This window comes from Nanorana parkeri, unplaced genomic scaffold, assembly GCF_000935625.1.
Source record: "Nanorana parkeri isolate BGI_ZX_2015 unplaced genomic scaffold, ASM93562v1 scaffold165, whole genome shotgun sequence".
NCBI lineage: Eukaryota > Metazoa > Chordata > Amphibia > Anura > Dicroglossidae > Nanorana > Nanorana parkeri.
In genome coordinates this window covers 664224-690198 of record NW_017306433.1, presented here as the reverse complement: position 1 = coordinate 690198, position 25975 = coordinate 664224, and the positions used below count along the sequence as shown (strand labels likewise).

Below are 25975 nucleotides of genomic sequence, written 5' to 3'. Positions count from 1 at the left end.
GCAGAATTTCCTAAAACAGACAGAATCTGGAGCAGCTGAATGTCAACCAATCACCTTCTAGGTTCTATTTTCAAAGCTCAACTGAACAAGATATAAGCTGATTGCTATACACAGCTGCTCCAGTGTTAGTGCATTCCCTCTCCCCAGTATATAGTATATTCAGTCATAGTATACGTAGGTTTCCACTTGTCCAAACTTCTAGTCATCTTTACAGAAAACAAGATTATCCCTGCCATAAATATAACATATTCTTACCGTTTCCAAAATAGCGTGGATTAGAGAACAGAGGTTTAGCTAGAGGCAAAAAACATTTCTTGCTGTGCCAAAGGAGAGCAAACAGAAAGATCCTCCTCAGGAATTGAGTCAGCAGTTGACAACAGTTTGTAATATTCATCTTCTCTGTCTAGAACTTTGACTTGGCTGAAACAGACAGCAGAACATAGCAATAAATTATGAGTGTCCATTATGTGTGACATATAAGGTTCCCGTGACTGAAGTGTTAAACAAACCTTTTTATTAGAGAGCAGAGACATTTAATTCATTAACAAGTTCTACTGTTGAAGAAATAATAGTGAGAAAACGAACTATGCCACCTCTCCCTGCCCCCTCTGTTCATGCCTTTTATCTGTAAGCATCAGAGCCAGACCTTACACTGTACATCGCACTGCAGCCCTGCACTCAGGATCCAGCATAACACTCAGAAATGATGAGTGCTCTTTGGTCAGCATGGTCACATGACCACACTGACCAATGAGAAGCGCTTCTCACTTCTAGGACTGCCAGCACAGTACAGACAGGGTTCATTATGGTAAACATTAACTCCCCATCCCTGGCCTTGAAAGTTACAAAGAGTGGAAAAAGTTTTGAAGTTTTCATAAAAGAGGAAGCAAAAAGGTAAGCAACAATATTGAAATATGTTTTAAAGTAATGCTATGAGAAAGGGAACATGTAACAAATATACATATATATTATACATGTAGGAAATATTTTTAACAAATCCCAATTTGGCTTCAAAATTGGAAATACTCTTTAAAGAGGAACTTTACCCATATCTTTGAAATCACAACAAAATCATCTTTAGAAATGTCTAGTAATGGCAATCTACACACATATACGTCTAGATAATTGCTGGATTTTTATTCCTTGCATACCTTATTTTTCCTTTCCTCCCCATTCTTCTCACAGTGGACATTTTTTTTTTTTTAACCATAGTTTTTTTATTGTTTTAAAACGTCAAGGGGTACATCACAGTACAATACAATACAATACAAGGTGCATGAGTAATAAACACTGTCGTATGGGAACCAGTGAAGGTGTACTTTAGCAATAATATTGCAGGTGTTGCATCTGTATTCTCTGTAAATACTCAGGTGAAGAGAAGCGAGCGTAGGCATCAAGTGGAAAAGGAGAGGAATTACATCAAATTTAGCTTCAGAACAGATTGTGCAAGTGCATAAACGTTGAGTAAGACACACTGGTTACGGGATCTAGCACTTGGCGTATCAGCCATTCATATGATCTAGCTTGGTGTCGGTAAGTATCACCAAATATAGGGATGAGATGGCATGCATATACATCCGATACTAAGTACAACCCATCATAGTTCCCCTAGAGGAGGGCATCAGAAATAGAATACCAAAGGCATGGGGCTTGTGCTGACGGTGGTCAGTGGTCAAAACGAGGATTTTGTGGCACCACACAAGACAGACAACACAACACAGAATGGGGGAGACGCACAGAGAAAGAGGGGGCATAAGGGGGGGTATGGGAAGTCGGATTTCAGAGTGTGATGGGATAGTTGCATAGTCAAGCCATGTACCAATGTAGATGGTGTTGTCTCCATGGGTGAGGATGATGAACAGCTATTACAGCGTATAAAGGCGGCGGGGGATGTTTGCTGCAGCAGAATTCTCTATCCACGGGGACCAAATGGTTTCGAATTTTGCCATTCTGTCACTAAGTTGTACAGTCCTTTTTTCCCATATAAATGTTTTTATTATTTTAACACACAGTACATCCATCAGGATGAAACATTACACAACATGGTGCGCAGACCATTATCTCAATAGAAGGACATGTAGCAGTATTATGCAGGTACAGCTTGATACATATGTATGGGGTTGTTACAGATTACTAGGTAATCATATTGTATGGCATTAGATCCGGGGAGTCAGAGGTCTTCAGGGAGTATTAGATTAGTTATATTTAGTATATATCCTTGCAAATTAATATTCAGTCTATATCCTTTCATGGTTACTGTCTTCATATTTGGGATAGTAAAGCGTTAAGCAACGTAAATATTACATTAAGAGGCTAATAGAATGTATGTCAAGTACATTCAGTAGTACTCAAGACCTCGTGGCTTCCGGAGGTGGCAGTAGATATACTATCACTAACGTGACTCAGAGTCAGCCAGGTAGGATAACGGACAACGACACCACACAACACAGACAGGACAACAGAGGGTAAAGGGGTACACTCAGGTTCAGATGAGGTTACGTCAGGGTGTTTGGAGGTCAGAAGAGGGAGAGAGGGAAAAGCGAGAGAAAGAAAAAGAAGAAGGGGAGGGGGAGTCGGATCGTGTGGTGGCACCAGTGTGTGCTATACATGGCAACGGTGGTGAGAAGGTCAGATAGAGCATAGGCGGCGAGGGGTGCTGGGGTCTAAGAATTTCTCTATCCATGGGGACCAGATATTTTCAAATTTGGTCATTTTATCGCTAAGTTGCGCAGTTCGTTTTTCGTGGGCCATAACCCAATGTACATGATTCATGACACTGGTGAGATTTAGGGTGGGGGTCAGCCAGTTCCTAGCTATCTCCCTTTTGGCAGAGGTGCAAATATGCATTGAGAGGTTGAATTGTTTCCGTGATAAGCATTCTGGTCTACAGTTGAGTAGCGCAAATCTAGGGTCCTTGGGTATCGGCACCGAGAATAGGGATGAGAGGATGTTGAGAATAAGGTCCCAAAAATCAGAAACTAGTGGAAAGCTCCACCAAGTGTGGAAGAATGTACCTCTATCCGGACAGCCGCGGAAGCAGTTGGGAGAGCAATCGGGTTTATAAGTAGCCACTCTAGTAGGCACCAAGTACCATCTCATCAGTACTTTATAATTGAGTTCCAACATGCTTGCACATCTTGAACTGCTCCTAGTATTAGCCCAGGATTGTTCCCAGGTTTCGTCATCAACAGTCAACTCAAGGTCCCTGTCCCAGTGTCTCACATAGGAGGGGGGGAGAGTATCTGTGGGGGAGACTAGGATGGCGTAGAGAAGTGATATCAGTCCTGGGCTGTGCGGGTCTTCGCGACATACTTGCTCGAAGGGGGATAGTGAGCGGGAGCTCCTCTGTTTTGGGGAGGAGGTATGAATGTAGTTACTAATTTGGAGATACCGGAATATCTCATTATTTGGCAAGTTTGTATGTTCTTGCAGGTGTGGGAAGGGTTTCACTCCCGAGTCAGTTTGCAACTGCCAGAAGTGAGTGAGGTTGCGGATGGTCCAGGCCTTGAATCTAGACGGGTCTGTTAGTGCGGGGGTGAAGGAAGGATTATCTAGGAAGGACATAAGTGGTAGGTGTGGGGAGATGAGACCGTATTGAAGTTTGGTAGAGTCCCACAGTCTGAGGGAATGGGAGGTTATGGGGTTTGAAATGGGGGGTCTTCGTTTGGGGGCCAGCCATAACAAGTTAGCCACTGACGAGGGCTTCACCAAGGTGCATTCCAAGTCCACCCAGGCCGGAGTTTCAATTACCGAGTGATATTTTACCAATTGACCCAATTGTGCTGCTAAGTAATATTTAGACAGGTGAGGGACTGCCAGTCCTCCCTTAGATTTTGGAAGGTATAGTGTACGCCTAGGTATTCTGGGCTTTCTGTCTCCCCATATGAACTTGAAAACATAAGTTTGGAGCTTTCCAATGACAGGAGCTGGAACCGCTATTGGCAGGACCCTAAATAGATACAGGATCTTGGGTAAGAGAGTCATCTTGACTGCTGCAATCCTTCCTAGCCAGGATAGGTGATATTGGGACCATGTTTTTAATAGGGCAATCAATTTCGTAATCATGTCAGGATAGTTTGCTGAGTATAAAGACTGGTAGGAGCTCCCCAATTTGATTCCCAAATATGGTAGGTGGTCCTTCCGCCACTGATAAGGATACATGCTTTGCAGGGAGTCAACCAAAACCGGGGGTAAAGTGATGTTTAGAGCTATAGATTTGGAGGGGTTGACAGTTAGACCTGAGAATGAGGCGAAGTCCGACAGGAGTTTAGTAAGGTTGGGCAGAGATACTATGGGGTTTGTCACGAAGAGCAGTGCGTCATCTGCGAACATACACATCTTATGTGAGGTTTTCTCATGTTCTATTCCTGTAATGTCAGGTGATCTACGAATTCTCTGGGCTAAGGGCTCCAATGCTAGGGCGAACAGGAGGGGGGATATTGGGCAACCCTGTCTGGTTCCTCTCAAGATCGGAAAGGGTTGGGAGCAGAGACCCGCGTATTTTACTCTTGCAGTCGGTTGGTTGTAAAGAGAGGAGATCCATCTTATAAAGAAGGGTCCAAAGCCCCAATGTCGCAGTGTATGAAATAAATAGGGCCAGGAGACACTGTCAAATGCTTTTTTGATATCCAGAGACAGGAGCATGGTTGGAATATTATTAGTTCTGGCTATGTGGGTAAGGAGAGAGATTCTGCGAATGTTGTCACTAGCTTGCCTGGTGGGGATGAACCCTACTTGGTCATTCGAGACCAAGTGTCCTATCGCGCAGTTAAGTCTATTGGCTAACACTTTGGCCATGATTTTCACATCTACGTTAAGGAGGGATATCGGCCTGTAGTTTGAGGGATTGGTGTGGTCAGAGGAGGGTTTGGGTATCATACAGATCAGGGCTGTGAGGGATTCAGGGCCCAGGGATGACCCTGTGCGGAGAGAATTGAATGTCGCGGTCAGTAGAGGGGCTAGGAGGTCTTTAAAAGCAACGTAATAGGCTGCAGTGAAACCGTCTACCCCTGGCCTCTTGCCTCGGGGCAATGATTTGATTGTTTGCAGGACCTCTTGTTCTGTAAAGGGTTCTTCAAGGGAGGCTTTTTGGGATGATGTGAGGCAGGGGAGATCTAGGTCTGCAAAGAAGTTGTTGGCCAGGTCTGTAGAGAAAGAGTCTTGGGAGGCGTATAAATTTGAGAGGTGCTGTTGGAAGATTTCCAGGACCTTGGTCGGAGTGCTAGTGTGGGTTCCTATAGGGGTTTTTAGGCGAATAGGTTTGAACGTGGGGTCTAACCGTCGGAGTCTGGAGGCCAAAAGGGAGTCCGCTTTGTTGCTTTTGAGATAAAATTTGTGGGCAGTGCGATGGAGTTGTTTGGCGGCATGATCCGTGAGTAAAAGATTTAGGGCTTGACGGGCTGATTCTAGCGCTGTTTTATGAGTAGGGGAGGGATCTGAGGTGAAGGCTTGGGAGCTTTCATTAAAGTTCCTTTCAAGGGATTGTAATTTACTCAATCTTTCCCGTTTGAGCTGGGAGGATAATTGAATTATCCGTCCCCTTAGGACCGGTTTATGGGCCTCCCAAAGGGTAACAGGGGAAATGTCTGGTGTGCGGTTTAGTTGAATGTAGTCCGTAAGGTATGATTCTAGTAGAATCTTGTGGGCAGGATCCGTGAGGAGGGAGTCGTTTAGGGTCCAGGTCGGAGTTTTGAGAGTGTGGTGTAAGACAGGAAGGACCAAGGTGACCGCTGAGTGATCAGACCATGGGACCGGTAGGATGTGTGAGTGCAGGATGTGTGGTGTCAGGGTGGCAGAGGAGAAAATATGATCTATTCTAGAGTGACTCGCATGAGGATGGGAGTAATGGGTGTAGTCTATTTTGGTTGGGTTGACTTCTCTCCAGCAGTCAATGAGTGAGTAGGAGGACATCAGGTCCCTAAATGGTTTTGCCATGTGCATGCATGCGGGAGAGGCTTTGGATTTGTCTCGGTGCGGGTACATTACCATGTTGGAATCTCCACACATGATGACTGCACCCGTCAAGCAAGTTTGTATTTTTCCCAGAAGTTCTCGAAAAAAGGTGAGCTGGTCCACATTTGGGGCATAGTAAGAGACTAAAGTTACCTCTTGGTCATCCAGAAGGCCCGCGAGGATCAGGTAGCGACCCTGAGGATCGCGGGTCTCCGAGTGACATGTAAAGTTGGCTGACCTGCGGAAGCCGATAAGGACACCCTTTCTTTTGCATGAGTCGTTGGCCATATAGATTTGGGGGAATTGGGCACTAAAATATTTTGGGCATGACGATCTGGAAAAGTGGGTTTCTTGTAGAAAGATTACGTTTGCATGGGAGGATTGGAAAAATCTAAAGGCTCTCGTCCTCTTGTTAGGAGAGTTGAGGCCTTGGACATTTAGGCTCAGTAGCTTAAGGGACATATGTGGAGAAGGGGTAGGTATGCTCATGGTACTCACGCTGTCTCGTAGTTTGTGGGCCCGTTGTCACTGTCATATGTATCAGCACACGTTTCGACTCAGGAGTTGGAATCTGGACCAAAGAAGGGAGAAAAGAGGGGGACAAAACAGGGAGACACAGAGGGAGGGGGTGCACTAGACAAAACACACTAGACATCACAACATTTACATAAACAGATAGTGGATAAATTCCACTACAGGCTCGGAACATTGGGCGGAAGGAGGCGGTGCTCCCTAATCCACCCAAGGTTTCCAAGGTATGGGGAGTACAGTGACGTACTCACCCAGGCAAAATCTTAAGCATAGTATATTAGTTTATAACAGATTGGAAGTCCACCCGGAGCTGGAACCCTACATGTGGACATGAAGTCCAATACAGTTAGGATGCTCAGGGCGTCCGGTGTAACGGTCGGATGTGGACAGTGGCAGGGGGGGGGGAGTTAGTAAGAGGGATAGTAAAGATCTTTTTGTTAGATTGTTAGACTACCACAGGGCTCAGTAAGGGTCCATTGTGAGGTGCACCCATAGTACCAGGGTGCGGGTTCAGGGAAGGGGGTTAGGCCTGGGCCACTAAGTCCTCGAGGTCACTAAAGATTTTCCCCCCTGTCACTGAGCCAGCCGAAAACCTGGTAAAAACATGAACATATGCATAACAAGGCAGAACATCATCGTTAAGGATATATGATAGAAAGAAGCTAACAGTTCTTGCGGGCAAGCAACTTGAGTAGTGAGAACAGGGGTATGCCTTATGATGAGCAACAAACGGGAAATAAGCTTCTTCTCGGCGGGGGAAGGGTAGAACCCTGGCGGGGTAACGGGAAAACCATGGTAGGGGACTGTCTTAGCCGTGCTTGGCGACAAGATGTCCCATGCGGGGTGCTGCTTCAACTGTAGATAGATCCAAGACTCCAGGGCGCCTTGTATGATGGTCTGCTCTTGGTGTAGAACTGGAGGTGTGCTCTCAGGGCCAGAGAATTCCCGCAGTGGGCAGACAGGGGGATTTGGCCCCAACTGGAGGCGATCTCTCAGGGTATGGAGCTCTGCAAACGGCAGTCGGGATCCAGGCCACCTACACCGCAACCGGCGGTACAGAAGATAGGGCCAACCTCAGGGGGTTGCATGACGATTCAGCGTGGCGAGGGGTTTTTGGTGGACATCTTAACCGCCGGGCGACTTGACTCACCGGAGTGGTTGTGATCCGAGTCGCTCCTTGAGCGCTTGGAAGAGAGAGCAGGGGAGTTGTGGGAGTCCATGGCTTCAGGTTGTGAGTCAGTAAGGCCCAGGTCGGCCATTTTGCGTTGCGCTTCTTCTAGGGTAGTGCAAGAATGATGCTTACCCCCATGGGAGAACAGTAGACGGAAGGGGAACCCCCATTTGTAGGGAATATGGTGTTTAGAGAGGACTTCAAGACAGGGGCGCAGGGACCTCCTCTTGGTTATGGTGGAAGGGGCCAAGTCTGCGAACACTTGGTATTCGTGGCCCTGGAAGGAGAGTGGACTTTGTTGAGCCTTGGTTCTGGCTGCGGCAGCTAGGCTTTCCTTGGTGCGATAGTAATGTAGTTTGACCAGGATGTCTCGGGGGGGACCATCAGGGCGCCTGCGGGTCAGGGTCCGGTGGATCCTCTCTATCTCCAGTCGCTCTAGAGGGATATCGGGGGCTAGCTCTTGGAAGAGTGCCGTTGCCGTGGAGGTTAGATCTGTAATGTGCTCTGGGAGGCCGCGGATACGCAGATTGGAGCGCCGGGACCTGTTCTCCATGTCCTCTAGCTTTGAGGCTAACTACGAATTCGCCTTAGGGACTCTATGTCACCATTAAAGGTGGTTAGGTCAGCCTTAAAGTCATCACATCTGTCTTCCAATGCAGCAGTGCGGTGGCCTATGTCCCTGATTTCCTTAAGCAGCCTGTCAGTTATCTGCTTTGATGTGGATTGGAGTGCTTTCTGGAGCATGGCATCAAACCGCTGCAGTAAAGCTGTTTGGGATCTTTTGCGGGAGCGATCTCCTTCATGGCTGCTAAGATCCCCCTCGTCCATATCACTACTGGACACTGAGGCTGCGCGGGCTGTTACCTCATGTGAGAGGGCCGCGGGCGCCATCTTGGCCGATGCTCTGGCCATCGCTTCCTTGATGGGCTGCTGTTTCCCCTTCTGCTGAAGTTTGGGCGCTGCGGACGACATAATCAGGTGCAGGGGTCGTTCCGATTGCTGGCTGGGGTATTGAATCGGGTGTGCGGGGCGAACTTCCGAGTTACGAGCGGGATTGCCTGGGTGAGTTGCGGAGCCGTCTCAGAAGGCCTGCTTCATCGTCAGCTGCGCGCATGCGCCCCCCGTGGACATTTTTTTACAAACGGCAGATTAGTAGATCTTTACTTCCTGGAACTCTGGCAGATGTGACTAGGACATGTGAGCATGCGCATCATCTCCAGGGAGGAAAATACCTTTCCCTGAGATCTCATGAGATTACAGATGTGATTTCCCAGCAATGCTCTGCTGATGTAACCTTCCCAGGATGCAACGCTTGGGCACATTACATCACTAATGCCCAAGAGGACCAGGAAGTGGAAAAACAATAATTGTAAGTAAAAGAAAAATGTGTTTAACGAATGAATGTAAGATGATTTCATATCAGTATGCAGAGCTGCATGCTGATGTGATTTTAATGAAAGGGGTAAAGGTCTGCTATAAGCTATAAGAGGAAAGCAAATAATAGATAGTTAATCTAGTGTTAGTACGGCAGAGATGCGACTCAGAAGACACATAGAAATGCCTTTGCACACTGGAGAAGATTCTTTATGTCTCACCAGGCTATAGAGAGCTTAGTATTTTTCAACAGTTTTAGTATAAAGGTTGGAGTAAGTTAGTAACACATAATAAAGGGTAAATATACAGTACAGCCTTTAAAAGTAAGCCTGCACGAATAATAATTAAAGCTGAACTCCAGGGAGAGCCAGAGCTAAATGCGTGGATGAAATACATTCATGAGAGCTGTTTTACCTGCCAATTAATTTGTATCTCTATCCATCCACTCATGCGATTTACACAGCTCTGCCACACAGCACAGTCCTGTCTAGCAGGGAAGGGGAATTGATCTTACTCTGCTCCAGTTTCAGTTTTGCTTACAGGTCCCTTCCTCACCCTAACCCTGTGACTGGCCAGCAAAAGGCGATGCAGTAGACTGATGAGTGCCTTTTGCCTCCTTCTGTCAACATGTCTCCTTATCTGCTTCTCCCTCCCCCAATCTGAGCTCTGCTGTACAGTAGATTGCAGGAGGCTGATACCCAGTCATATTCAGGTACTTACACTGCTTGCATTTAAAAATGTAATTAATTATTGCATGTCTGCATTAGCTTGTGCCTTGATATCTGCCTGGAGTTCAGCTTTAATGAGTGAATATTCAGGTTAACTTTAATGTGAGCTGCCATTGCTGGATCGATTTTACAGATGCAAGCTCTGTGGCTGTCATCTTGATTCTCAATGCGCTATGTAGTGTGACTTCTGTATTGGAATAACTATGCGGGTCAGCAGTTCAGAGTGTGCGGACTTCACTGGCTGCATAATTGCTCTAGATCCATGACTAGATGTACAGCTATGCTCAGAATGGCAGCCTATACTGAGAAAATATGAGGCTACCAGTACTAACCTGTCCTTCTGAAAATGCTAGTTGCTTTGCTGCCATACTGATCCTGATTCTAATCCTGAGCGACTGATCTATGACATATGTGCAGATCGTACTTCACTCTGGCTGTCATATTCCAGGTCAGTAACTCGAAGTACCGATGTCAGAGATGACCAGACATCACATATTTTCAGCACGATGTCATAAACAGCAGCCTCCATATATCTCTCAGTACAGGTTTCCTTTAAAAACAAGTCAGCAATGGCATCCCCTATATTTCTATCATCACAGGTCCCCTTTAAGTTTCTGTATCCGTGTCCTTTTGTCACATCCGTGATTCGTTGCAGCAGACACTTTGCTGAATTTTAAGCTGTTATCATTATGCTTGTTAGCAGGGAGCCATATACACATCCGGGGGGGCAATATTAAACAATTTCAATCTTTAAGAATTTTCCATTTTACAAAAGGACTTCTGTTTACAGTTGTTAAATTCAGGATAGATATTTACCCAAGTTTTCTCGGCTTCCTCTTGCTCCCTTGATAGTCTAGAGTTCCCTGCGGGAAGGACCAAGAACACGCTTTCAGAAGCAAAGCAGGGAGTCGTTAATTTTTAATTCAAAGTGATTTTGTGTTGAATGCAAGCAGATGCTGATAATATCACAAGTCAAAGCATAATTTTTTTGATCAAAGGGCTCAAGTGAGCCTGATGAAGCATGCATGTTGGTTTTCTTTGATAAACCACATCAATTATTAACCGTGAAAGGAGACATCCTGATATGAAAGCAACTGATAAAGTGCAGAGGCACATGTTCAGCCAGCACTGTGTTAAGCGAGGGGATGGAGAGATGGGCTGCTACAATGGAGGAAAGAAGGAAAGGTTGAGGAAATTAGAAATAGAGTATGTGAGAGCGGAAAAACAGGCTTAGACATGGGCAGATTGGACTTGCCAGCATTCCACATTCCCAGCTATGCTAGTCCAATGTGTAATAGGTTCGACCAACCTAACGCGTTCAACATCATTATATTATCATCTACGGAACAATAGAAGCAGTCATATATGAACTGCATTGCTCATGCCAGTGTGACCCCTGTAAATAAACCATTTGATATCTGTTGTCCATTATGGCTGGGGAGGACCAAACATGGCATGATTCTAGTCAAAGAAGGCCTTTGTTGGCCAGCAATTAGCCTGTAGATGTTATCCATATCTGTTAGGGAACCTCCCAGGGCACCTACTCTGTTTATATTAGAGAGGAGAAGGCTACGGGGTTCTGAGTCACTGCTAGTAGAGGGGAGCAGGGTTAGCGGAGCTGCTTCAAGAACAACGTGCTTCTGCTAGGATTCTTGGGAATGAATTGCTCCACTGTGCCGGCAGATACAGTGGTCAGTGAGCATTAGTAGTAGAGCTCATTTACCACTTGTTAGGAATATGTAAGTATTTGAATGACCATAGCAGGGACACAAATTCACTGTAGGGTAGGACTGGACACATTTGGGTGCTTGCTACACTATGGAAACATTGTAGGTAAAACAAAAAAGTTCAAATCGCACCACCACTCAATCCACTTTTTTCAAGTATAAAAATCATTATTGTTTGCTGAGCATTTCACAGACTTCCAGGCCAAGCTCCTCAGACACCTTTCTTCCCAACCAAAGCCCATCCATAAAGGTGAAAGCATTATGGCCACTTGTTTGAATAGGTTTCTTAGTTTACTTAACCACTTGAGCCCCAATCATCATTTTAAAATGGACCCGGGATATCAACGATTGGTATATTTTAAAACATTTGGCTATTTAAAAATGGTGGCCAGTCTCAGCAAATCAGGTGGGCCCCTTCCTGCCAGCATGTAGGCTGAAACCGTTGGCTGTCTGACAGTCCGGGTTCAGCACTAAGCCAAGGACCTGAAACGATCAGCTCCTGGGCTTCCTAAACTTCTACAGATTGCTTCATTGGAGCATAATGTAAAAGTGAATGTAAACCCAGCACATGTTATGTTTACATCAGGAGTGTAGTGATGCCCTGAGCAATGTCAGGGCACTTCCTCTGAGTTCTGAGACCAGAATAGAGCTGTTATCTCCCTGCAGCAGTATATCACTACTATAGTGATTTATTGCTCGCTGATTGCAGTCAGCAACAGATCACTATAAGAAGTAACCTGCTGCTGAACATCTACATGGGGGGTCTGGATCTGGTCAGTGGAGACCTGATGCAGAGCCTCTCTAGATTAGTCTCTAGATTAGTCTCGCAACATTGATGTTGGATGATTTCAACGGCATTTGTGTTCACTGCACAAGCATTAAAAGCTCACATAAATGAGTACAATTTATTGGAAAGTTTAATGACTGCAAACATGTAGAAAAGTCATCATTGTGCTCATTTGTGCCCTCTTCAACCTGACTGAATCTTATCCTATTGTCACGCTAACAATTTACACAAAGCGTTTTTCCCCTTGCGTGCATCACAATGTAGCGACACAGTCAAACTAATGTGATAATACTTTAATAAGCAGACTGTGTTGATTATATTTTTGGGTAAATATATGGGGGTGGATACATTCTGTAAATGTTCCATTGGGAAAAATCACAGGAAAATGCAAATAGTAAAACATTTGCAAAAAAAGTTTTACTTTTTTTCCAATGCAAACCAATTAAATAAAAATGTATGTATCCAAATTTGGTATCAAATTAAAGCCCTGTCTGTCCCGGGTATAAGGATGTATAATACGTTAGGATAGACTTCAAAACCTAAAAGATTTAGCGTGTGGAACTCAATGGGATTTTGGAAGAATAAGGCCTGTAGACTCAAGTGGTTAAAGCTGAACTTCAGGTAAATCACATATACCAGCTATGGCGACCCTATAGCACGTGTGCTACAGAGGGCACGCAGAGGCCCCTCTGGTGGCACACCAGCCTAGGCAGGGCAGTATTGCCCGACACCCGCGACATACAGTTCCGGGCACTGGGCGGGTAGTTTTTTTCTACATTTAGCCCCGCTTCGGGCAAGCAAGGCTAAATGTACAGCGGGGAAGCCGCCGCTTGTTTAGTACAAGTGATATTGGCAATGCCACTGAGATCACTTGTAATAGGCCTGCTGGTCCTCCACCCCCCCTCCATGGTCCACCCCCACCACTGTCTGCCTCTCTCCCCACTGGCCGCTTCCCTCCTTGTTAGCCCCGTGTGATAACAATAATAGGAGATAGTAATTAACATAAAAAAATGTAAAAATAAAAATGGATAAAAAAGTAAAAAAGAATAAGAATCAATTAAAATTATTAAAAATAAAAAGGTAAAAGATAAATACTAATTTAAAAATTAAAAAAGTGATTAAAAAAATGTAATACTTATTTTCAGTGCAGTCACTTTGAGATAAATAAATTGATTTTGCGTTGCAGTTTGGGCACTAGGGCTCAAAAACTTTAGCTATCACTGGCCTATACTGTATACCTAAACTGCAGTAGAACAAAGTCAGGTTACTAACCTGGTTGTGCTGTCTGTCAGGTCTGTGTAAAATCTTCTGCTAAAATTCCAGTCATTCACTACAACTACTAACTATTCTTACATATCATTGCTTCTCTAAACACAAAACATTCAAAAGGGAATTAAAATTAAAAAAATAAACCCATAAGCCTTAATGAAGGGGATACTGTGGACCCCTGAAACACGTGGACTGTTTTATTCTAGTGATCTTTAAAAAGGAGATATCACATTGGACTGTACAATTAGCAGTGGAGCCCCCCTTTTGTTCTATACTGTATTTGGTTCCACTTCAGATCCCCTTTTCTGATTGGGGGTCCGTTGTTTTGTGTAGGAGCAACCCCCCAAGAATGTTTGACACTACATAGAAGAGCATAAGTGACAAATGTTGTGCCTCGCCCATAAATATCCTAACTCTCAGGAGTGGGCAAAATGGAAAATAAATCAGCTGTCACATGTAAATCAGCTGTCACATATCCTAACATATAGTTATTTGCCTGGAGTTGAACTTTAATAAAATTGCCCACTGGACAATTATTAGAAAGGATCTAGTAGAAGAATGGTGGTGTGAGTATCAAGGAGTTTCAAAGTCCCAGCATATCCTATCCTGTTATGACATCAGCATTGTAATAGGAATAGATACTGGAGATGTTTTTGATAATGCAATCATAGCGTACTTTAAAAAAATCCCTTTTATGTAGTGAGTGCTGCCTTCCATCTGCACATCAACTTCCTGGATTCCCAGAGTGCTTTGCATCTCTTTCCCTACTTCTTGATGTGATGCAATCTTTATTCCTCGAGACTATAAAGCCCAGCATGCATTGCTCCCAGCAAGCAATGATAATGTTACATTGTTCAGATGTTAAGTTATAGTTCAGAAGCCGAGCTCTGAGAGTTGTGACACAAGGAATTGCATATTCACAGGGCTGAATGAAATTGTGTCAGTGCATTGAGGAAGTACACCCTATAAGCATCTTCAAAAAGTAAGTAAGTGGATTCCCAATGTGATTTGCGTCTCTTTCCCTGCTGTTGGATGTGATGCAATCTCAAGTTCTCAAGACTATACAGCCCAAAATGCATTGCTCCCCGAAAGCAATGATAATGTAACATTGTGGGAAGGTCAGGAAGAGAGTTGTAGTTCAGAAAGTGACACAAGGAAGTGCATATTCACAGGGCTGAGTGAAATTGTGTCAGTGCATTGAAGAAATACATACTATGGGTATCTTATATAAGTAAGTTTACAAAGGTCTAGATGGATATGGTTATTAGGAGTGGGATGGAACTTATGGAAATTCAATATAAAAATACATACTTTCTTTAAATTTTTTACCATAGAGACCCTTTAAAGTGTAGCTATAGAAATATAAGCACATGTCTTCATTTCTTCACAACTGGAATGAACTCACATTAATGTGGTTGTAGTACAAGCTGTCCTCGGGACTGTTCAGAGCTTTGGGCTGTTGACAGCGTCTTCTGGTCCTCAACTTCTTCTCAATAAATATTTCTGAACCTGTCACAGAGTAATGGCTTCATCATTCAGAGGAAATTATATTTCAATAATATTTTTTGTCTTCAGTTGTTACAGGTAATAGTAGCCCTTTATGAAACACTATTTAAAGATTAAACAATATGTGTCCATTATATACTGTATACTGTCACTTTTAGAAATTGGAGTTATGTTAAAATGAACCTGTCATCATCAACCGGGGCAACACAGGCCAAGAATATAATCATAAACAAGCAGACGTTACCACCAGTGAAAATTGTAAATCAAAATGATTGGCGGATCCGGAGACAAAGCTGTGGTAATTTATATGTAAATCTCTTCTAAATATCCAGCTTTAGCCATAAACCATTCAAGCCTTCTGACCCTCCTTTGGCCAGTGAGGTTGCCTATCACATTAAAATGCTATGGAGAGGGCAAACATGAATTTCAAAGAGCATGTGTGGGCAAAATTAAAATTAAAAAAACAGCCCACAAACTGGCTGCGACTATGGTGCAGTTTGGGGGCTGAAACATGTAAGCATTTGTTTGTCTGCTGCTGTTATGCCTTTTTACAAATAAAGTACTGGATGGATGGATCACCTTGCGAGTGCCGTTTTTTTAACCTATTGCTTAGTGAGGGCTCCGGCGGAAGCTTTACCAGGCACCAAGGTTCAAGCAGCGGGATTGGAGACAAGAGGATAGAGCTGCTCAAAGTTTCTAAACTGCTACATATATATGCAATACATGGACACTTTCTCATGTTTTATCCCTTTTAAATGCTTTAGGCACAGAACATATCTGTTAAACAGTCAGAAATCCAGTTTGTTCTTAGCTTCCTGTTCAGGCTGACAACATAGTGCCTTTGCTGAAATGGAATCCCAGGCAGTGTTGTTAGCCCTGCCAGCTGGACTACAGAGCTCCACCTATTTCCCACCCATCTCTGTCCCACTCCACATCCATACATTGCTTTATTTTCTAGCAAAACAATTTTGGTGCCTTGACTTCCAAGAGCCTGCTCCCAAATTGTGTTTAGAGAAAGGGCTCTTGGGAGATGTATTTCTGGGGGAGGGCATGCCTACATTAATAGGGACCAATCTTTAAGCAGCTGCCCCTGCAAGAATTTTACACAGGGAGTAATAAAAGTGGTTTCTCAGTACAGGAACAAAAAAAAACAATGCTTGGGCATGCTCTAGTTTACAGTAAAATTTGGCAATGCCTGGACATACATTTTAATGTGTCAGGATACCCGCAGTTGGCACATATCCTACTAAGAACAAAGGAGGTAAAACATTCCCCTGCACAAACCTTTTAGAACCAACCACAATATGCCTAGTAAATTAGCTGGCAGGTAAATGCAGCACATGTCCAAATAAAGCCTTTCTTCGTTATATTAAAAACAAAACAAAAAAAAGATAAGAGTGAACACCCACGTGTACAACGCCTGTCTACGATTGTTACATTTCTGTGTGATAGAGAGTGCCTTTGACAGTCAATGAATTTATTATGGCCATTAGGTAAACCCTGTGTGGTCTGATTCTTGCCCAGCTACTGCAGGAGATGCTCTGGACTGGACTTGATCCATGTATGCCTATTGGCCACCCATAGAGTTTTAGACCACCTCTGCACAACTGCAAGCGAATTAATTTCAATCAATGTCCTCCATGTTTCCTTAGCCATAACAACGCAATGAAGAGCCAGACTTCCGAAACCAAAAATTTAACTAGTTACTATATAAATCATAGATTAAGTAAAATATGTCAGATTGTATAATATTCTAAAGCCTAATTGGAAGCTTTGGGCAACACCTACACCTTTTCCATTCCATTTTCAACCTTTACTTCCATTCAACTTTTATTTTTTATCCCCAATGTAGAGTCAGAGGATGGGTATTGTAAATGCTGGGCCTCATTTATAAAACTGTCTTTCATACGAAGTCTGGGTATTGTTCCAAAGCAAGCAAACACAAGCTAAACTGTACTAAAAAATGGAAAATAAAAATAAAGAAAATACTCTGGACAAAAATGTTGAGGGTTTTTAAAATACACCTCACCAATATGTCCTTACTCCTAGAGCACCGTCTGTAAGCAACTTCACTGTGTTAGAATGACAACACTGTACCATAAAAATTAATCCTTGATTGACTCAGTGAGCTGCCCCTCCTTCTGCCGCTAATAAAGGGAAAAGATGAAGGCATTTACAATAACTGTATTTAAGATATTTCCTGAATAAATAACTGGATTAACATTTGTTTTTAATATCTAAAGCTGGTCGGCTGTGGGTTGTTAAAGGTAATTGCCCCCTTTCGATTAATATGCCTGGAGTATACTTTTTCTTTTCCTTGCCAAAAAAAGTCTAAATCAAGTATAAATCTCACAAAATAAAAAGCATGAGGATGCTTTTGGCTAAGCATGGTTATTGGCATAACAGAGCTGGAAGGAACTTTGTATCATTGTAAATGATGCAGATTGTCAAGCTTTTTTGACAGCTGCTTGTACTCCAGAGATAAAGTAGACTTTAAAAAGAAAATTGGGATAGAGCCACAGAGGGTTATAACCCCTGAAAGCTTTTCTTTGCCATCTGTGTCCTATTGGGGAGAACTCCTTTGATAGTCACAACAGGAAGTGAGAAGAAATTCCTCCAAAGAAAGGGAAAACTCAGGTGGTCAGCAGGTTCACCAGAACTAGTGTCCCCATCGAAAGATTTTCCATCTTTTCCTTTCCTGGTGACAATTTGGGATTTTCTTTTGCAGTCACCAGGACAAATAGAGAGGGTGAATCTCCCTAACAGAGGCTCAGACAGCAATAAAAACGTTACACGTGTTTTAATCCCTCTCCATTCACACATGCTCCTCTGCAAGGACGAAGGATCTTATGTCTCTGTTTATTGCATTACCACATTCTGTAGGAGGAGTAGCAATTCTTGTGGAACTGCATTACTTTCATTTGTAAATGATGTCCTGAATCTGAGAGCTTGACAGCTGAGAGATGAGGTCTTTATGTGTTACTAAAGTATTTAATGTACCATTAACAAGGAATAAATAATTAGTTTAAGATGAAAGTGACAATGGAGTAAGCATCTACAATATCATTTATACCCAATTAAAAAGATAAGAACGGTTATTAAGCACAGATGCGAGAGTGAGGAACAGGAGTTTTAAGTTCTTTGTGTACTCCTGATTGTTGACAATGCATTTTAGATTTTATAGACAATAATGCACCCTGGAGTTACCTAAAATGGCACTACGGCAGCCAGGAGTGTGTTTACATTTCACAAGCCAACTGGCTTGCTGGTAGAAAAGCCACCAAACCACTTTTAAACCTTTTCGAATGTGCTGCCACTCCCTTGCCATTCATCCTGGGCTTTCCTGCCCCTCCTGTGGGCCTGGGACTGTCGTTGTGGAGAGCACTGAATGAAGCTAGAAGCGACAAGGCCTCTGTGGCCTGAGAAGAAGCTGATCAAGCACAATCTGTGCTTGGTCAGCTTTATTGGCGATGTTAAGGGTGTAATATACTATCTACATAATGGGGTAAATATATCAAAACTGAAAGTCAGAATCTGGAGAAAATAAACTCAATGGACGCAGCTGGGAGTCTGCGCTGGATCAGAGACCAGCGCCAGCATCGGTGGGACTGTCGGAAACAAGTGGAATAAAGAAGAAGGAAGATGATCGCAGCAAGAGGGATACAATAAGGTAAGTGCTGACAGCAGCAATGGGGGGGGGGATATTTCTTTTAATGTCACTTTAACTGCTCCAGTTTTTATAATCTCCCCTCACTGTCTTCTTAAAGAAAACCTGTTGTATACATCATTATAGAGGAGTGGTTCTCAACCTGTGTAACCTCAGGACCCACATTTGTCCTTGGTCATTAAGTGGTGACCCAAGTCGCACTGCAATGGAACGCACAGCATTGCGGTACCTGCAGGCGATTGAACTGTGGGTGGGAGGGGTGTTTGGGGTGCCATTACGAGAACTGGAGTGGATCCTCAGCCGGGGGACCAGTGCTGGGCTGCTGTGCTGTGACGGAGCTCCATCCATACATGCATTGCATTTAAAAACTCCCATGTGCGCCCTGTAGAGGTGTCGGGAGCCAGAATGTGATGTCACTCCAGTCCAGGCACCTCTACAGGGCACGTGAGGGAGCTGTAAGCAATGCACGTATGGATGGTACTCCCTCGTGGCCCTAGCACCAGCCCACCTCAAGCTGACACTCGACGCCAGGCAGTATATTCTAAATGGCTGCTCTGCGTGAGAACTGACAGTGCTGCGGTAGGAGGCGGCTAAGAGACTCTCACCTAGAAAAGTGGAAGGCACGCGGCGACCCACTGAGCACGGTGTCGCGCTCACCAGTTGAGAACCAAGGATATAGGGTGTTTGTAAGTCCCCTATTGTATAGCAATAAAATTAAATCTAAAAAATTATTTAAAAAATATAAGTTAAACAAAATAAATGTAACCCCCCTAATTTTTTTTTTAAAGCTCTGAGCACATTAATATGTAAACACACGCATTGGGTGAACCTACATATGAAAATGGCAAGTGTGCCACACATGTTAGGTATCACCATGCACGCCAGAGCAATCATTCTAGAGCCAATTCTACAGTAGAGACCATGAAAGGCCTTTAAAATGTTGCCTATGAACAATTTTAGGTGCCAAAGTTTGAGTTCATATCCCAGGTACATATCATTTTAAAGCTTGACATGTTTGGTATCTATTTACTCAACATAACCTCATGTTTTATATTTTACAAAAATTAGGTAACATATTGTGTTTAAGTGCCCAAAAATTAACGTAACTGACATTTTTACTGAAAATTTGGGTTTGATAAACTGCCAACATCACACCTTGTATAAAATGGCAACTACCACCAGAGCAATTGTCTTTTTCATTAAAAATACTGTTTTCACCTTTTTTCACTCTTTTTTGCATCTCATTGCTGCTGGGACCCTGCTGCCTCTTTGTAGCCACTTCCTGTCTATATGCATGCACTCCAATAAGGGCTACCTTATGTCCATGTCAACAGAAAGAGACACAGGCAGTGCAAGAAGGACCCTGCCACTCTGCAGAGAAGAAGAATGATGTACCGGACCAAGCCTGTCATGTGAAAGCAGTATCAGATGAGTATTTAATATAATACTGTCAAATAGTTCTGTTGGAAAATGGCAGCCCCGAGTTACAAAATCCCCCCCTTCCAAATCAGAATAGGGGGACTGCAGTGGTGTGCACAGTCACCAACTATCCAAGCTATTTTCATATAATGGGACCCAGGTTTGTGGGCTCTCAGGGTGCTCAGCAAGATACCTAAAGGTGTGTGTAAGCACCTCACCTCCTGGTGCTGCTTTTCACTGATCAGCTGGTTACTCAGCTTGGTATCTTTAATCAACAGACAGATTTATTTCAAACTGAATGGTTATCATGTATCCCTTTACAGCAGCTTGAATATACATGCAGTTTATTTTAATTTTGATATAGTATTAATATTCTTATTTATCTATTGCATGCAATTTTGATTATGTTCTCATTACTTTTGATCTTAATACTTTAAATTACGTTACCCAGCCGCGGCTCCCTGCAGAAAGTTTTGTACTATATATGATTAGTGCTAGAGGCAAGAGCAAATCGGAAACTGTTTTAAATTGGATCTCAGCACTAAAACAAGTTAATTAGCAACATTTTAACACAATCAAATGTATACGTAAGTAACATATTTTATTCTTTTTTAAAAATGCATTTGAAAGATATATATGAAGTGATTACAGAGCAACTTTTCCATCTTACCAGTATTGACCCAACTGTAGTAGGAACCTGGAAAATTCCTGAGCTTCAGACACCATGAACATGGTATACTTGTGGTACAATTTGTATATAAGGTATTACCTGACCCAAGAGGAACAGTGGAGCTGGCGCTCGCTGCAACAAATCAAGTTTTGTCTTGCAAAGAAAAGTAATCTACCTCCTTTGAAGAGCAGCCCTACTTATTCCCACTTTTTTTTTTCAATAAATCATTTCAAGACCACAGAGGATCCTTATTATGTGAGAAGGACAACTTGTACAAATACCACCTTACCCTCCAACCTCATAGGCCTGGAACAGGCTGCTATGCAAAGTGGGTCTGCCCCTCATTTGCATATGTACATTTTATTACATTCTTCTACAGAATATATTGTTACACTTCCCTTTTTGGCAACAGACGTTAGTCTACCAACAGACTGTAGCTTTGTGTCTATAAACTCAATTCTGAAACAAAAACTAGGAAGAGTGTGAGGCACTGTGATTATTGATTGTGAATGTCCCTTGGGTGCAACATGGGTTTCTGTTGTGGGGCTTGATTGCTTGGTGGTGGCTGCACTTCCACCTACAGGGACCCCACAGTGAGCAGCAGGGGGGCCTTGGAAAAGTTGATTAGAACAAAAAATGGAGGCACTACAAAATGAAGAAGAGTGTAAAAAAAGTTTTAATTGGTAACAATAAAAGCATTGTGCCAAACGCATTTCAGGGGCAAACACAGACCCCTTTCATGAGGGCTTCAGCTGTAACTCAGAAGGTCCCTTCATCAGGGCTTCATCTGTAACTCGAAAGGGGAGTCACTTGGGGAATGATCTCAGGGAAAGTTACAATGATAGTGACCACAAAAACAAGAGTACCCTGGATCATCTCAATTGCTGACTTTTGCATGTGCCCTCGTATTTGCGGTCACCATCATTGTAACTTCCCCATTCCCCACAGGAAACCCTGTTCAAGTTACACCTTAGGTCCTGTTAAAAGGGGTCTTTGTTTGCCCACAAAATGCATTGGCACTTTGATGCTTTAATTGTTACCAATAGAATCTTCTTTGAACTCTTCTTCGTTTGGTGTCGCCTCTATTTTTGTCTATAAACACAATGCAGTCGATTCCCGGCCAACCAATCTTAGAGGAAAAAACAATAATTTTCCTAAAGACTGCTATTGTTTCTTTGGGACAGACACCTGCGCATCTGGCTGAAGAAATCTCTCATAAAAAGTTATTTTACCGGTTGTGTCTTCCAACCACAATCGCATATCTGCAACTAGCCGTACATCTGACCAGAGGCTAGTTCTGATCACGTTTCTGATTACAATTAGTCAATTACAAGATCAGTTTACAATATTGTAGTTGCATATCATGTGACTGGTGGGAGCAACCATGGCAGAAAAGCAGGCAATGTCACAAATAACTGCTTTTTCATTATAAAAAGAGATTACTCTCATTGAAAGTGATAAATGCATTTATAAGCAATAACAACTGCATAGCAATAATGGTTTATCCCCATAGAAAACATGGCACTATTTCATACAAATTACCATTGTTCAACTACTTATTTTGGATGTTGACTAATCTATTAAACTCCGTTTATTAGAAATATAGTGAACTATGGCTGATGGCAAGCTAAATGCTCATGACCAAATAGAAAGTAGTAAGTAATACTGCAGGGTATGTGATAATGATAGAGACAGCACAGCAATGGACCTGGTGGAAATGGAAATTCATGCTAGGTGTGCAATTATTATTATTATACAGGATTTATATAGCGCCAACAATTTAGCAGTGCTCTACAATATAAAGAAGACATTACAATTATAATACAATTCAAGACAAGATGGTAAGGAGGGCCCTGTCTGTGAGGGCTTACAATCTAAAAGGGAGGGGCCAGTCATACATGAGGGGGCAGCTGTGTGGGGATGAACTGTTTGAGAATGTGATGGTTCAGTGTTTAGGTGACCTCGATATACAGGTTAGGCATAGGATATTGTAGTCAGCATTGCACCGTGATTAGGGAAGACTGTGTACTGTACCTGTACTTCTGCAAGATTCACGAGAATTCGAATACCGATTACTTGCAACAACTTCTGAATCATTCATATTGGCCATTATGTTTGGACACACATCCAAATCCTTCAAAAAGATGCAAAAAAAAAAAAAAAATGTAGATGGTTATTCAAAAACAGATTAGGCAGATAACAAGAAGGACATCTGTAGTGTTGTTCTAAAGTATCCACTTTAAAACATGCCATGAAGTAATGGACTTATTTTAAGGTGCTGTCACTTTTCCATTGTAATTCATTGTGTAGAAATACATTATGTAAAAAATGATATTGTTAGTAAAAAAATGCATATTTGTAAACAAATTATATTTATTTATATATATACACACACACATATTGATTACATATGTTGAGAAAATCCTCACATCAGTTGGACCTGGCAAAAGGAGACAAATACATGACAGTAACAGACAGGACATAGAAAGCACATGTATATTTAGTGGACCAGAAACTGCAGAAGATAAATACTGCCACACATTTTGCTATGAAAGCAAGCAATGACTACAATTATTATTGACAGGTGAGAATAGAAACAAGCACTGGCCAGGACATCAGCCTCAAAGAAAGAGAAATACTAGGGACATAGATGTACAGGCTAAATCTCTACTCATGCCAATGACTACAAGTGGGACATCTGGGATTATACAACCTGTGCACCCCAGCTTGGACAGAAAATCCCATTAATGGTAGCTCTGAGGCTATAGATGATGACCCTTAATCTCTTTACAGATCCACTTTATCTGCCTCCATGCATATTATTGGCAAGTACTACAAAGTGAAGCCTTGTCAGTTCTTAAAAAGGTTAAACTGCATTAAACAAGTAACACATTTAGCAAAAAAGTATTTTTTACAACTAGCTCCTTAAAAGTCGTATTTTTATGAACTGGAAGTCTCAGGGCACATTATGCTCACCCCCCCCTCCCTCCCCACCTTGCTTCATTTGTATCAGCAAAAAGCTATAGGAAGGTACTAATCTGCTTAACATTTCTAAGTATATCATCCAGCGGATTTTGTTATTTTTTTTTTCTATCTTACATATGCTCTACAGAGTTACTGGCAAAAAACTGTACATTTTCTTCATTTCATCCTTTCAACATCAAATGGTAAGCAGCAAAAATTGGATCAAACTTCAAAGCCAGCGCTGTGCTCCAAGTCACAGAGAGACTCCTCCGTTTCACATATTGAATTCGAGCAGGATATCAAAGTGCTACCAAAGAACCTCAGGTCTTTACTAAAATAGAGGCTGTAACATCTGCAGCTAAGCGGAGAGCACAGACACACCACCTCGGGGAGCAGCGAGCGTTTTATTCTCCGCAGCGTATTTCCAGCCTTTTGATGCTCTCTTTTCACTGTACCTCCCTGTCTTTCCACAGAACTCCGGTTCTTAGCAAGCTAGGGCTTTTGTCTCAGAGACTTCAAAACATAACTAACGGTTTCATGTTCACATGGTTCAGCCAAAGAGCCGTGAACACAGCACAGAACATTAGACGCAGGAATGTTAAGTAACAATGTAGAGTTACTTCAGAGACTTTATGTAAAACTACCTGCCCTGACTGCTTGTCCCGGTGCTTGGGCTCTGTGAAATGGCTTGGGACGCAGTTCTCTTGCCTAAAATTGTAACCGGAGAAAACGATTAGAAAAAAAAAATGAGCATTAAAATACAATTACACAGTTAAAAGTACATGCAGGTCAAACTTTACATCACGCAAGGAACTCAGGCTGTGCATAGCATTTTTAATATTCATTCTTAGGTTCATTCTGCACACCAAGCTTCTCAACCCTGAAAACCCTTCTGGTGGCCAGTAGCCTGGTCATTTTGTAACTCCCTATTACTGAGGCAGCAATAATAAAGCCCAGAGCCCCAGTTCTAAACCCCAATTATCTGCCCTGTCTACCTCTGCATCCTCCAAGCTGCCTTATTCTGTTATTAACCCTGCAGAACATTAAAGTCATATTATAGTCAAAAGGTTTTTAAGCTATTTCAAATGCTAATTAAATCACTTACAATGGATTCTGCTCCTTGATGTTTAAAAGTTTTTTCTTTCTTTCTGCAGAATCAGCTGGTCCCCTGAGCACTGGCCCTGATATCATGTTTTAGGGTGGCTCCTTTCCCTTGTAGAGTCCTATGGAGCCACCCTTGTGTGTGCCAGTAAGCTCTCTGTGTCTCCACAAACACACAGACACAGCAAAGGAAGACACTCCCCTGTTCCCTATCCCTCTCCTCTCTCTTCCATTCTCCAAGCTAGTACATGGACAGTTGCAGGAGACAGCGCTGTCCCTTGTGATATTGTACTGAACAGGAAGTTCAGGGAAGCTGAGCTGACAGAGTTGGAGTCAGCTGATTGGAAGCATAATGACTGTGTTTGGGAAAATACATAAACAAGTAATTTGCTGGGCAGTTTATATTTGTTTGATCTGGATCAATTACTGTAAGTTTGAGAGTTTAATACTACTTTAACGTATACAGTATCTAAACCCAAAAACAAGTTTGGACTTCCACTGGAGAGGTAAGTATTTATGTGGAACTGAACTCTGGAAGCTGTGCCCAAAAAACAGCATGCAAAGGACCAGTCCCCAGTAGAAATGAGCGTGGGCTTTGTTCGAATTTATTTTGCCCAAGCCTACACAAAACTGTCAGTGACACCCCCCTCTTACAAGCCTAATCAGTTGAGTTACGCCAGGGCCTCCATGAATGGAGAACATTCAGCAGCACAGCACTGATATCACTAAATCTTACTACATACTTCCTGACACTATCAGCCAGATGAAGCAGTGTTTCACTGTGAGGTTGTAGGCATAGGAGTGCCTAGGCACACTCACACTATTGTGCTCTTATTTTTCAGAACACATTCAAGTAACTTTTCAGGGTCCAGCTTAGAGGCACAACAAACACTTTTAGATGTCCCCCATAACACAGCAAATTTATATTTTTTGAGGTCAGTTCTACTTTTCAAGTCTTCTTTTCCAGGGAGCTTCTTTTTCGTTTTATTTTAGACAGAGTCGCTTCTAAAGGACCCCTTCAGACATCTGTTCTCTGGCTGGCGTCCCACCCAGTGACATCAGTGAGCTGGGAGGGATGCCAGCCAGAGGTTCCCAGGTTGCTAAGAGCT

The 25975-nt window shown here is 42.8% G+C and overlaps 1 protein-coding gene across 1 annotated transcript in view; it reads right to left on the bottom strand.

The window, feature by feature from the left end:
* Nucleotides 1-240: 240 nt before the first annotated feature.
* Nucleotides 241-25975, bottom strand: part of MYO3B (myosin IIIB) — a 207224-nt gene continuing 181489 nt past the window's right edge. Inside the window, exons 31-35 of the mRNA XM_018554563.1 lie at nt 24410-24473; nt 22836-22935; nt 14945-15048; nt 10573-10619; nt 241-420 (exon numbers count right to left, since the gene is read on the bottom strand). Of these exons, the coding sequence (XP_018410065.1) occupies nt 291-420; nt 10573-10619; nt 14945-15048; nt 22836-22935; nt 24410-24473 (445 nt within the window). The 3' untranslated portion in view covers nt 241-290. The remainder of the gene's footprint in view (nt 421-10572; nt 10620-14944; nt 15049-22835; nt 22936-24409; nt 24474-25975) is intronic.